A 14587-nucleotide genomic window follows, 5' to 3' on the forward strand; every position below is an offset into this window, starting at 1 on the left:
TTGTGTAAATCCCTGCTGAAAAAAACAACAGAAATCATGGTTTACACTACAAATACCATTACAAACGATCAGCTAATCATTAAAACCATTACCATTACTGGTCCTTAATGGTATCCACTAGACATAACATGCCACCAATAGAAGGCACCAAATTACCAGTAGAGACCCATAGGGATTATTACAGTTTCCATTAAAACCAATACAATTCCCAATATAACCATTAAAATCATTACAAATTCTATGAGGGTTTCTATTATTTTTTCAGCAGGGACACTAAGTGCTCCAGTAGACCGGTTTGATAGACTATGTAGTAGTGGAATAGTGCACAGGGACACTAAGTGTACCTGTAGACTGCTTTGATAGGTTATGTAGTACTGTAATAGTGCACAGGGACACTAAGTGCTCCTGTAGACTGCTTTGATAGACTATATAGTAGTGTAATAGTGCAAAGGGACACTAAGTGCACCCGTAGACTGGTTTGATAGATAATGGCGTAGTGTAGTAGTGCACAGGGACACTAAGCACACCTGTAGACTGGTATGATAGATTATGGAGTAGTGTGATAGTGCACATGGATACTAAGTCCAACCGTAGACTGGTTTGATAGACTATGTAGTAGTGTAATAGTGCACAGGGACACTAAGCACACCTGTAGACTGGTTTGATACACTATGGAGTAGTGGAATAGTGTAATAGTGCACAGGGACACTAAGTGCACCTGTAGACTGGGTTGATAGATAATGGAGTAGTGTAATAGTGCACAGGGACACTAAGTGCACCTGTAGACTGGTATGATAGATTATGGAGTAGTGTGATAGTGCACATGGATACTAAGTCCAACCGTAGACTGGTTTGATAGACTATGTAGTAGTGTAATAGTGCACAGGGACACTAAGCACACCTGTAGACTGGTTTGATACACTATGGAGTAGTGGAATAGTGGAATAGTGCACAGGGACACTAAGTGCACCTGTAGACTGGGTTGATAGATAATAGAGTAGTGTAGTAGTGTAATAGTGCACAGGGACACTAAGTGCACCTGTAGACTGGGTTGATAGATAATAGAGTAGTGTAGTAGTGCACAGGGACACTAAGCGCACCTGTAGACTGGGTTGATAGATAATAGAGTAGTGTAGTAGTGTAATAGTGCACAGGGACACTAAGTGCACCTGTAGACTGGGTTGATAGATAATAGAGTAGTGTAGTAGTGCACAGGGACACTAAGCACACCTGTAGACTGGGTTGATACACTATGGAGTAGTGGAATAGTGCACAGGGACACTAAGCACACCTGTAGACTGGGTTGATACACTATGGAGTAGTGGAATAGTGGAATAATGTAACAATGGCGCCCCCTGCAGGCTGAAGCACTGCGTGTCGTTTCCACACAGCGCTCCCTGCTCAGGCAACGCCGCACACCTACATTGTTAGAAACCTCCCATTTCCTTCAACATGCCATTTTCGTGTCTCTCTCGGACGGTATGCCGGTTTTAACGCTTTCCACTGGACTTTAGCCGTTTTCTGCGCGCTGACGACGGCGGAGGAGTCGAGGTAATATTTTCTCTGGTTTTTATTGAGATGTAATGGCCAGTGTTCCGGGTGAGCGTATCTTACTCCGCTCCTCGGTGCTTAAGTCAAATGAAGAATACGACTGCGTTTGTTTGGTTGACATTAAACACAACATTGGAACATGGGCTTAATGAAAACCCGAAGTGACACGGCTGAAAATGCAAATGCTCTCCGTTCTTGAGCTGGCACACTTGTGTACGTCGTGGTTGATAGTGTGGTAATGTTCCTAACACACACACACACACACACACACGCACACACACACCCCTGTGTAATAGCGTGTTCAACGCGTTCACTAGGCAACTGGCTGTCTAATAACCGCAACACTTCTTCACAAAACATCCCATAATTTAGCTTTTATTTGTCGTTCTAATGTACACAAGTCGCTCCATTGTCGAAAAAAAAAATCTCCAAAGTGACGCGGCTCGAGCTTAACCAGGCCGGTAGAACTGCAGAAATAAGAGACCTCCCTTCCTTGTTTCGTCTTAAATCGGAGATTTTGTGTGTCTGTCCTTTTTTAGGTCGAATATGAGCAGGTTTCGATGTAAGCTATCATGAGGGTGCAGGTGATGGAAGCGCCCAGCACCATGACCGCCTTCAACCAGGAGAACGTGGTGGAACATTACGAGATTGGAGAAGAGCTTGGAAGGTAAGGACCAGAATTTCCATGTTTTCAGAAAATGAAATGGTCTTTAGACTTTTTGGGTGAAGTTGTTTTTTTGGTGAGCCATCTCCATCAGGTTGCATGGAGAACCCTAGCTCTAACTGCTTATAATTCTTATGGATATGTTTAAATGCTCCATGTGGACAGTTTGTAATAACCCAGAGAGAGAGAGAGAGAGAGAGAGAGAGAGAGTGAGAGTGTGTATGTGTATGTGTGTGTGTGTTTTGAGGGAGTGTGGATCATGTAATGGTCCTCCATGGTCTCCTGGTTGAAGGCGGTCATGGTGCTGGACACGACCATCACCTACTCTCTAATGATAGCTTACATGGGAACCTACTCATATTTGACCTAAAAGTGGATAAGAAAATATAGAATTTGTGAATAAACTAGGAAAGGAAGTCTGTCTTTTCTGTGAAGGTATATTCATTTTATTGACCTTGTTTAAGCATCATGACCACCTTCAACCACGAGAATGTAGAGGACCATTATGAGATTAGAGACGAGTTTGGAAGGTAAGGACCAATATTTCCTTGTTTTCAGAAAATGAAATGGTCTTTAGACTTTTTTGCGTGAAGTTGTATAGAGTAGGCAGTTTGTAATAGGCTACAGAGAGATTGTTGGCATTGTTATGAGGGATTGTGGATCTTGTAATGGTCCTCCACAGTCTCCTGGTTGAAGATGGTCGTGGTGCTGGGAACTACCATCACCTCTTATGATAGCTTACATTGAAATCTGCCTATATTCAACCTAAAAGATGATAAATACAGAAAATATAGAAGTTGTGAATAAACTAGGAATGGAAGTCTGTCCGTGGATGTGGTGGTTTAGTGGTTAGCACTGTTGCCTCGCACCTCCCAGTGTGTGAGTTTGAACCCCACCTCGGCCCAGTGTGTGGAGTTTGCATGTTCTCCTCGTGCTAATAGGGTTTCCTCCTTGTACTCCAGTTTCCTTCCCCAGTCCAGAGGCATGCGTTGTAGGCTGATTGGCATTTCCAAATTGTCCGTGGTGTGTGTGTGATTGTGCCCTGCGATAGGCTGACACCGCATCCAGGGTGTGCCCCGAGTCCCCTGGGATAGGCTCCAGGCTCCCTACGACCCTGTTTAGGATATGCGGTACAGAGAAGGCAGAGCAGATGGAAGTCTGTGATGGTATATTCATTTAATTTCTTCAACTAGGAGAATGTGGAGGACCATTACAAGATTGTAGAGGAGCTTGGAAGGTTACTAGATTTTACAAAAATGAAATATCATTCTCTACATCTGAGACTGGGCTTTTTGGATGAGCATGACCTGCTATGAAGCATGTGAAGGAATAAGAAGGAACCATGATGTTTATGTGAGCCTACACTATGGACCATGGAGAACCCTAGCTCTCATTAATATTGCTTAATATGGATATGTTTAAATGCTAAATGTGGACAGTTTAAAATGGACCAGAGAGATACATTGGCAGTGTTGGCAATGTTATAAGGTTTTTCTAGTATCAGTGATAGTATCATCCAGTGATTATGATGGTATACTAGACATCTACTGCATTTTAATGAATTTATCTGTATGCCAGTCATATCAAATTTTACTAAGTCACAGCTGAGCACTAAGCCATGGCTTTTATTGGCTACGCTTTTAATACGTTAACTCCTGTGAAGTTGATGCTCTTCGAATCATTATCATCGATTTGCACGGTCTACTTCTTTCTCATTGGTTGTCACTTATATTATGGGTTTACTGTCTGGCCATTGGGTCATGAGTTAGCTTCATTTGCTAAGGTGACCTCCCTTTGGCCACCTGATCATTGTGTTTGTTTAATCACGCGGACTGTGTTTCTAGTGAAACCTTGTCGTGCGTGATTGGAGATGGGGTAAGACTCTCCAGCTGAATATCACAAGCTTGTGCATTCTCACTCACTGCCAGGCATGTGGGTGGTGTTGCTCAAGCCACATGAAGCTAAGTCATGCAGTGGGCTGCAGCAAATTGGACTCTATATGTTTAAAAGAAATGGTTTGTGTACCAGCTCTCATGTAACAGCCTATAAGGAGTGGAAAATGCCCTACATTTTGATATTGTGTGGGATAAGTGGTACTGTGCCAGTAAGAGGATGCTTAGAGACTCTTGAGCTCACTCTTTTTCTCTTCAGTGCTACAAAATGCAAGCTTATATCTATTAAGCTGAACTGATTTGTGTAATTGATTCAGTATTGCTGTTATGGAGGTTCTGTAGAAGATGTTGCATTCGAACAGGTTCAGTAATAGGGAAACCACAGGACTGTATTTGATTACATTGAGGAGGAAATGATACGCATGCTTTCTCTTGCTCTTTCACACTCTCCTATTTCTGTCTCAGTGCTAGGTACGGTGTAAAATGTCTCTTTTCGGAATATCTAAATAAACACTGATTACAAGGTGAATGAATGCATTTCAGTCCATTTCTGTCCATATATTATGTATACTGTATTATAGATAGGTATTAACTGTGTGTCTTGGGCCTGTGCATGTTTTGCAGCACATAAGTGTGGATTTTTAATAGTAGACGCTTTTACTTTTCTCGTCTGTATAGCCATTAGACTGTAACACCATGCTATTGATGCGCAAATCCTCAAACAGCGCTCAGATTTGTCTGTAGATCTTAGTGCTGAATATTTTTGTCTTGCACATTTTACTAGCAATACATGAGCACTTGGTAAAATGATCATGCTTATCCAGACATGAGTAGATCCTTCAAAATCAGTACGATCATTGACATTGACCAAAGAGGTTCGTCACCTTTGTTATCAACCACAGGCCTCCAAGAAATAAAGAAATCTATGGTGCTTATATAAGTGGATCAAAATATATCCGATCAGCAGTATGCAAGTGATCAGAAGATTGTGGGATTCAATCCCAGGACTGAGATTTGCTGTTTGGCTTATAAGCAATGCCCCAAACCTACATGGACTGGACTCACTTCTAAGATGATTTGGATAAGTGTCTACCAACTGAAACCAAATCCCAGGTTCATAGGAAGTGAACAAAAAGCAATATTGCTAGTCATTGCTTGTGGTTCAGCTTCAGCCTTCTGGTTTGTCTTTAATGATAGCATCTGTATGCTCAAGCCTTATCTCCCCCCTGCATTCAGAGCTGGAGCCTTAACTAGCCTAAATCAGGTTCCAGGGTTGAACACACAGGCCCATTTGATGGGCTTTAAGAGACTACAGCCAGGGTAAACTCTGAACACTAAATAGGGAGTCTTTATTTTGCTAATAGGCCCTGCTCAGGGTGGTCCAGCTGTAGGGGAAGAGCACCAAAGGTTTGGGACACCTTAGTTGGCAAGAGCATTCATGGATCTGGGCTGCGTTGCTACTTGGACACGATGCTGGGATTTACGACCAGCTTTTGTATGTCAAAGAAAGTTTTACTGGCGTTTACGATTGCGTAAGAGGGCTTTTTGTCAAGCTGTCACCTTGATGAGGGCTTAATATTGACCAGATTGAATGTAGTACCACACTGCTTCCCTTATTAGGGGGTATTGACCATATTACACAACAGAGATCCTGTTTAAATGCCAACGAAAGAGAAACAGAACGCGCTATACTAAAAGCAATGGCTAGACTGAATCAATGTGGCTGGACAAATTGGTTGCATGCCAAATTTCTCATTACGCGTTAATTCCGCTCTCACCTCATGCGGCATGGACAGACTACACAGTTTAACATCAAGTGTTTAATTTTCTTGTACAAGTTTCATTCTGCGTTATTGTGGCATGTTGTGTAATATGTAAGAAAAATGATGGACAGTTTTGTTTTGAATGCATACAGCACATCTGCATTATAGTTTATGGGATTCAGGCAAATGAGAGACGAAGAGAGAAAACCTCAATAATATTGACACCATTGTGTAATGATATGCAGAAGATGCTAAGATGCATGTGCTATTAGAAGGTGCAGGCTGGACTCTTGTATTAGCAGATGAAGGGAAACCCCATCCCCCTAAAACACACTTAGGCCTATTACATCATTCTGGTGAACTACAACTGATATATGATAAGGATCCGGTGCTTGGAAGACTGGTCATGGTCTGTAAACTGGAGCGGATGTGTAGACTTTCTGTGGATGTTTAACAGGCCGGGAAGCTAAACATTTATTTGATCGCTGCAAAGGGTTTCTGAGGTCCCTCCTTCGATCATGAATGAACATCTCATGCCACCTTTTTCATTTTTAATTCCATAAATACTTCATTATTAGACTAAATCTTTGGAGTATGGAACTCATTTGGGTTGAATACGAGGCATTTTTGGGTACATTCAGATAAACTCTTTCTCTAACCAGATAGTGCAGCCTGGCTAGTAATTTATCTAGTGTTTTCCATTCAAACTTCATTTAGTTCTGTACTGTCATTATGGTAGATTTTGCTCTTTGGAAGTCTGTGTGTGTAAAACTGTGTGTTCTTGTGAGGGTGAGATGAAAAGAGTGTGTCAGAGAGAAATAATTTTCTTTTGAGACAAGTCTAGTGTGAAGGGTAAGCGCTGACCAGCCAAGCATGTCAAATACCAGAGAAAGAGGATTCAGCCTTCATTGTTGAATTTCTTACTGGTGTGTGGAGCAGTAGAGCTGGGCAAACTGACAATATACTATTAATATCACAATATATTTCATTACAATATGAGCGAATCATTAATAACAAGTAGTGTGATTAATTTCGCATCATTTTTGATGGATCAGACTATACTCTTCACAGGTTTGTTAACTGTGGTGGCACTGTTTCCCAGGCACTGAAATACATACTGTATATTGAAAATTTGAAAGATTATATTAACACACATGTTCTGATACATTATTGTTTCTTTAGTAACAGCTCATTCACAGGGACTTGTATGCCAGATGGTCTACATAATCTAAAGCTAATAATAAACAGATTAAAAACTTTACAAGGAAATTTGTATAATTGTCATATTTTTGTACAGAGATATTTATTTAACATCCATGTAAGGAGTCCCCTGTGTCAGCACTTTCTAAGTTTTCCACCATGGGAAAGTACAGAAGACTGTCTCTGGTAAAGTTAGTGATTAACAGGAACTAACTTGTCTCACAGATGTTCCATAACATTAAATGCAACTATTAACGATTAAAAAGCACAGCTTGTCATTCATTAATAAATTAAAAAAATGCATTGGCAAATCGCTTTGGTAGAAGGGGAATAAAATATTTCAGGACGTGCTTTTATTGGAAATCTGTATCATACGTCATATAACAGCATGCCTCATCGTTTTATTCCTTATATATACCGCCTTCCCCCTCGACCTCTAGGAGCGTGAAAAATTCGATTCTGTTTTGACCATCACATTAGCCATCTAATGCAGGTTCTCCAATTTTGCATCCATTATTCAAATTCAGATTCAAATTTTATTTGTCACATGCATAACCATACACAGTATGACTTGCAGTGAAATGCTTATATATATATATATATATATATATATATATATATATATATATATATATATATATATATATATATATCTATCACTATTTACAATATTTACAGTATTTACAATATTTACAAATCAAACATATTCTTTTATAATCTTTTATATTCTGTATAAGAATATATAGAATATAAAAGATTATAAAAAGAATATGTATGATCATACTGTAAATATTGTAAATACTATAAACTATTAGCCACAGCCCAAGGGCACACGCAGCCCCGAGGCGACTAAATACTTAGGAGCAGCACCTCTGTTTTTTAATCATCGAGTGGCTTGTTCCAGGCTTGGGCTGTTTAGGTGTAAACTGACATCCTAATCAAAAGGCCCAGACGCAGGCTATTGTGCCCAGCTCCAGTCTACTGTGATTAATGAAGAGCCTGGTCACAAAGGGATTGCCGTGAGCTTAGACACAGGAGACGCTGTGAGAGTGTGCGTCTGTGTGTGTCAGTACACACTTCCTGCAATGACCCACTCTTAGCATATAAAAACACTAACACTAAGTGTGTGATTTTATGGGTCACACATCCTGTCTTGCAATCTATCGTCCGGGTGTGTCTTCTGACATGGCTAGAGCTTGACTGAGCATTTCAGGATCACACAAACTTAACATGTTAGCCTTGTCAATATATTTATGGCTCTGACTTCCATAAATACAACATTGTCACCTATTTATAGACCCAGTGCTCTCGTAAATTGATGCCGTGTGTGCTTCTGCAGGCTGTTTTATGGCAGCATCATTGTCATGATCATCTAGTGCCCGGTGCTTGATGGAGACAGCATGTCACCCGTCAGGTTTATAGCATATTCACACCTTGTCAGACCTGAGCAGTGGAAAATGAGCGCATGCCCTTGGGATACGACAAGTGATGAATCACGTTTGCAATCGCAACCGCAACTGATAGCTCGAGTCCAAGTGATACAGTGGCTTGACCACAGGGCTGGGAGCAAACATACTGATTTATTAATATTCGGTAACAGTTCTGCGTCTCATACAAGAGGCTGATAGCAGTGGTTACGCTGTTGCTAAGCTACAGTGGGAGTGATATTAAGTAGCAGGAATTCACACTCTTATAACACAGAGCACACTTTAGCTTATTAAGAGACAATTTGTGGGCTTAATTCTCATTTAGGTTGTATTATTAGCCTCAAGGTTTTTTTTGGTTTGTTTCTAAAAATAGCTAATAGCTAAAGTAGTAGTGAGTTTACCAGTTTATCCAGTGTAGCAAATGTAATATCTACCATTGTACTGATTTGGGACACTTTTAGAATACACTGTATTACACTAAATCCACACACAACACAATGTGTCAGAGTGAAAGACTGATGTAAAAAGAAGAAATTGCAGTGTCCACACTAGGCTTGTGCGATGTAATGATATTATCCTCCCTACACGATATTAAATTGTGAGGATATCCGGTGATGTATATCGCTGATTATATTATATTACCAGATCTGGCAACCATTATGCGTTTTGCGTAGGAGCTCCGCAAAAACTTCTGAGCGCACTAGTACGAGTTATCACTCATAAAATGCCTAAAGAGCATTCTTTTTTCCTCCATAAAAGAAGAGATAAGCCAACAAACACGTGAATTTGGAACGATCTGCGCAGGTGCTTTGAACTCTCCAATATTAATAGACTTTTCCTGGAAGCCCCGCCCCCTTCCCCTACCTCATATGCTCTCTGTTTCCGTCAAGATTAATGGTAGAATAGTTTGAGATCAATAATAATATGAAATAAGGCGTCAGGCCACTACAAGCCACGTAAACAGCTTCAGCGCACCTTGGCTTGGTACAAGTCTCTGGATCTGTAATGGAGGGATGAAATCATTCTTCCAAAAAAAAAAAAAATCGCCTCGGTTGGTGTTTTGATGATAGTGGTGGAGACGCAGTGTAACACCTCGGTCCAAAGTCGCCCACAGGTGTTCAACAGAGTTCAGATCTGGTGACTGTGAGGACCATAGCATATGATTTACATCATTTTCATACTCATTAAATCTCGTGCCCTCGTAAGCCCTCGTGCCCTGTTGCTGGGGGCGTGGTCATCCTGAAAGAGACATGATGCATCATAGGATAAAGATGATCAGCCAGAATAACTTTATTTAATATTGAATTGCGGAAACTCTTCCCTCTAAGGGCACAAGCGGACCAAAACCATGCAAAATGTTTTTGTCCTTTAGTTTGTCACACATCTCTCTCTCTTGCGTATGTGTGTGTATATATATATATATATATACATATATATATATATATATATATATATATATATATATATATATATATATATATATATATATATATATGATCATTTTAAGGTATTCTAAAAGAAGTTCTCTCTTTTAGAAATTGCTTGTGACGTTTTTGCCAGTAGACTGTGTGCTATATAAAAAGCTACATGATCACTGTCTCTGCTGTCATGTTTTTACAGTAAGCATGCAGGCCGCCTCGAAACCAGGCGAATGTCAGTTTCAGTCTCAGAAGTTGCCCTTTAAAGACACCTTTATGGCTCTGCTTCTTCTCCTGTCACTTTACCCAGCCTTCTTACCCCACCTTTATGCAATCAGTTCAGCACATGCATCTGTGGCTCATCCCTGATTAGCCTCGCTCTCCCTGGCTTGCCTCGTGCTGATTGAAACGGCTGAGCACGAGACACACACTCTGCCTCCAAGCTCATTTAAAAGCACAAAGCATCCTCCAATGCTCATTTTGTAATTAGTTTCACCAGTTCGATAAAGTTACAAGTGAGAGCTTGTGCTTTATGGGGTGAAATTTTTTTTTTTTTTTTTGGGCACATGGCAGACTAATTGCCTTTTCACATAATGTGCCCTTTGTGGCCTTAAATTCTCAGGAAAGGAGCAAATTACATTCCACTGCCATGTTGAAGGCCTCGTTCTTGTTAATCATAGAAAAAAAATTGCACAGCTCCTTGTGTCTATGTCCTTTATCTTACTACTATAAGTATAGCCCAGGGCTGTCAGGTCTGCATTATAAACTGACCCAATGGTCAAATAACCAGCCCAATGCTAACGCTCAGAATACAAGCTTCCAATCCACAAAGTCCAACATCATGACTATAATTGCTGAACTTATGATAATATTTGCTACAATATATACTTTGCGCCCTTGTCAACAGTTATGAAAAGATATTATTTGAGTCTGACTAGCTGGTGACAGCTTTGCACTACAATTTATTTGGCTCGGTTTCGTCAGTGTTTTCACATACCTGTGTGTTCCTGATTCTGAAAAGAACATCGGTGAACATTACACATAGCTGATGTGTGTAGTGCAGCAGGTGGTGGGACGCGCAGCCAGTAGCTTAGTTACAGCAGCGAGCTGCGTCATTCCATCTGAAAAATAAAGCAGGTTAAGTATAAAAATATGCACACCAAACAAAACCTTCTGTTGTGCAAAAGCCAATAAGGGATAGGATTTTTTCTGGTCCACCAGGCAACTACATTTAAAAAACAAATAGCCTGGACATGAAAAGTACTCGTCCTGAGAGCATGGGCTACTGATTTGTAACCTAGAACATTATCGAGACACACGTATCAGGGAGTTCACTTTTTGTGTAGAAATAGTAGAAATTTAAGAGTACATTGCCCATTTCTGTAGCAATGAAAATGCTTCCCACAGGTATGACCTAAAGCTACTAACTTCATGCTACTAGCTGCAAACAAAATGTCCATGACGTTTGTTTTCTCTCCTCGTTAGTTTCTGTCAGATTATAGCTGCTCTGCTCTCTCTCCCTTCTCCTCATGCTGATGTTGCATTCGAAATAACTCAGAAGTGGGAATTATGATCTCTGAACTATGGCATTTTCAAGTTTATCATGTTCAAACTACAAATTGGGGAAAAAATAACATTGATGCCTTCATGAAAGCATGTTTTTTTAACAGCAAGCTGTCCAGCTAACATTAGTGATCATGAGTTTATAGTGTATTTCCGTTCTCAAAACAGCAAACTCTCTGGTCAGTTTTATAGATTTAACCAACGAATGTGTCTGTGTTGATTGATCTAAAGAAAATGTTAGAGTGAGTATGATCATTTCACATAATATTAATGTGATCTATTTAAAATAAAATCTTGCGAGGATGTTGGCGCTGACGGGAAGAAATAACCATAGTATTAAATTTACATGATCATATCATGTGCGGTAGAATAGTGCAGCGGTAAACGTTGCTGTTTCACAATGCCAGTGATCTGGGTTCGATCCTGAGCTCAGTGAGAGTGCCTTGATTCAGGGCCTTGAAATTACATGATTAAATTATATTGGATGTACGAAAATAAATTGTGTTAATGTAACTCAATTCAATCAGGTGGAACCAATGTACATTCCCGACTCTCTGAGTTGAGGTTGTGTTTTTTTTTTGTTTTTTTTTTCTTTTCTTTTTCTAGTTGGAGGTCGGAAATTCTGAGTTACGAGCTTCAGATGAGCACACCATGACCTGGAATTTTGTAAAAATGGGACATTTTTTTAAGGAACTGTGGGAAACAGCAAATGTTAGTTTCTAATGATTCTGAGATCCGAGAACAGTCCCTGTAGGATTTGGGTATAAGTAAATTATTTTATGTGAATGTAAATATGGTTTCTATATAGCTATAACTAATCAAATGTATGCAAAACACCCTTCTCGATGATTTTAAAAAAGAAACCTGCTGTTCAAAGTAACCCAATTCCACAGGAATAGCAAGTGCTCGACCAAGACAGCAAACAAAAGCACTGAGACACCAGTTAGAGAGTTTACTAGATGTCATGAGAGGATGTTAAAATGACTTCTTTACCCACTCCAGTTCTGCTCTGTAGCTTAAACCAACCTGAAAACCTGTTTTTGGCTGTAAAGTGTGGTTGAATTTGGAGTGTGAGTTTTGGGTAAAATAGGTTTATATATCTATTTACTGCAGTACATGTAGAAGGGAGGGTATTCACTTATGGTGAAATTCATGCACCATGTTTACATCACCGTGTTTACATCTGACATGGTGTGTTTGCTCAGTATCAGACTGGGGTTCATCTGAACGCTGACGGAAAACCCATCCAGTGGTTCTGGAAATAGTTTCTGAGTATGCACCAGGCACACTACTGTGGTGAGCACTTATTACAGGCTTTTTGCATTAAGCACAGGTCAAGGGTTAATATCGCAAATTATGTGGATCTCCTCTCTCAGTTTCTGTTCCTGAAAGAGGCTTGCCTGTGAGAAAAAAAAATGTGCCATTTAAGCAGTTTTTTTGGCTGCAGTCAGGGGAGTTCTGATAAAATGGCGCCAGGGGATTTTATTTGGAATTTCATCTTTGCTTGTAAAGTGATGTAAAAGGGAAACTAAATGTACACGCACGCACGCACGCAGCCAGCCTTGTAAGCAGCATTAGAGATCAACTCCTGCTGCTTGCCTGCATGTGTCTCCGGTAAATCCCACCAAAATTTTGTCTTCAGCAAAAATGTTTGTGTGTATGTGTGTATATATATGTGTGTGTGCGTGTGCTCCACCACACCACAGTTTCCTTGGTTACTCCAGAGCTGTTGCATAATGCGTGTGGCTTTGGCACGCAGATTAGCCGGCTCAGGATCTGCTCTCCCTGAACCGTCCTCCCACACTCATTTTCCGCTAATGAATCAAAATGACTCACGCAAATAAACCATTAATTCAGACCATGCATATCCATGAAGACCCCAATATGGGACCTGAGGTCACTATGCTGAGGTGAGGAACTGAGCCCAAACTGTTTCATTAGAGATAGAGGTGCTATGATTTGAGGATTTCTTTTGCCATTGTCAGGTGTAACATGATGTTTAATGAGTTATATCTGAGCAGATGTCATTAGTCTGATTTGATACTTGAGGTATGAACTTGGGTGTAAACAACCTAAGGCTGTTTTCACACCTTGTTTGTTCGCTGAATTCTTCCCAAGGGTTTTTGTTGACATTATATTTTTTTTTCATTTCACCTGATTGTTTGCAGTTGTTTGTACATGTGAGTGTTCTTTGCTCCTTGATTGGTCATGAATTGGGCAGGGATTCAAGCACTCAGAACCTTTTCAGGTTTGCCGCATTAGTACCTAATGCATTATTTTGTTTTTCCTTTACTGCTCATCTGGCATTATTATCAGCAGCTCATGCTGCAAGAACAGCAGGAGTGTCTGTCAATAGTCCAGTGTTTGATCTGGTACATTATGCGGACAATACAGCACTAGTGGGCTGCTAGAAGGGAAGGGAAAGACATGCTCTGATGTTCTCTCATTGCCACAAGGCTTGATTTGTTACACTGGTGTAATAAAGAATATCCTCTTTTCAGTATGATAGACATTAAAAAAGCCTTACAGGCGGACCTCCTATAAAATTCCACTATAATACAGATCACACACAATTCATAATGCAGTACTACACAGACTTGCCTTTTTAATAGGAACACCTGTACCCTTGCTTACTTATTCAGTTATTCAGCCAATCATGTGGCAGTAGTGCAATGCCTCATACAAAATCATACAAATACAGGTCAAGAGTTTCAGTTAATGTTCACATCAAACATCAGAATGGGGGAAAAATTTGATCTTAGTGACCGTGGCATGGTTGTTGGTACGAGATGGACTGGACTGAGTATTTAAGAAACTGATGATCTCTTGGGATTTTTACACACAACAGTCTCCTACATTTACACATAATGGTGGGAAAGCCACAAAACATCCAGTGCGTGGCATTTCTGCAGGTGGAAATTCCTTGTTGACGAGAGAGGGCAGAGGAGAATGGCCAGACTGGTTTGAGCTGACAGGACAGAGACAGTAACTCAAATACCCACTCTAAACAACCACGGTGAGCAGAAAAGCATTTCAGAATGCACAACACATGGAACAGCATAAGCTAAAAAGGCAAGGGTAAGGTGTAAGATAGTAGTATGTTGGAATT

General features: G+C 40.3%; 1 protein-coding gene across 1 annotated transcript in view; it reads left to right on the top strand.

The window, feature by feature from the left end:
* The first annotated feature begins 1366 nt into the window (after positions 1 to 1366).
* The window catches only part of dapk1 (death-associated protein kinase 1), a 70665-nt gene continuing 57444 nt past the window's right edge, over positions 1367 to 14587 (top strand). The window contains exons 1-2 of the mRNA XM_026931274.3: positions 1367 to 1551; positions 2091 to 2218. Of these exons, the coding sequence (XP_026787075.1) occupies positions 2124 to 2218 (95 nt within the window). The 5' untranslated portion in view covers positions 1367 to 1551; positions 2091 to 2123. The remainder of the gene's footprint in view (positions 1552 to 2090; positions 2219 to 14587) is intronic.

The sequence above is a fragment of the Pangasianodon hypophthalmus genome, chromosome 24 (assembly GCF_027358585.1).
Source record: "Pangasianodon hypophthalmus isolate fPanHyp1 chromosome 24, fPanHyp1.pri, whole genome shotgun sequence".
Lineage (NCBI taxonomy): Eukaryota > Metazoa > Chordata > Actinopteri > Siluriformes > Pangasiidae > Pangasianodon > Pangasianodon hypophthalmus.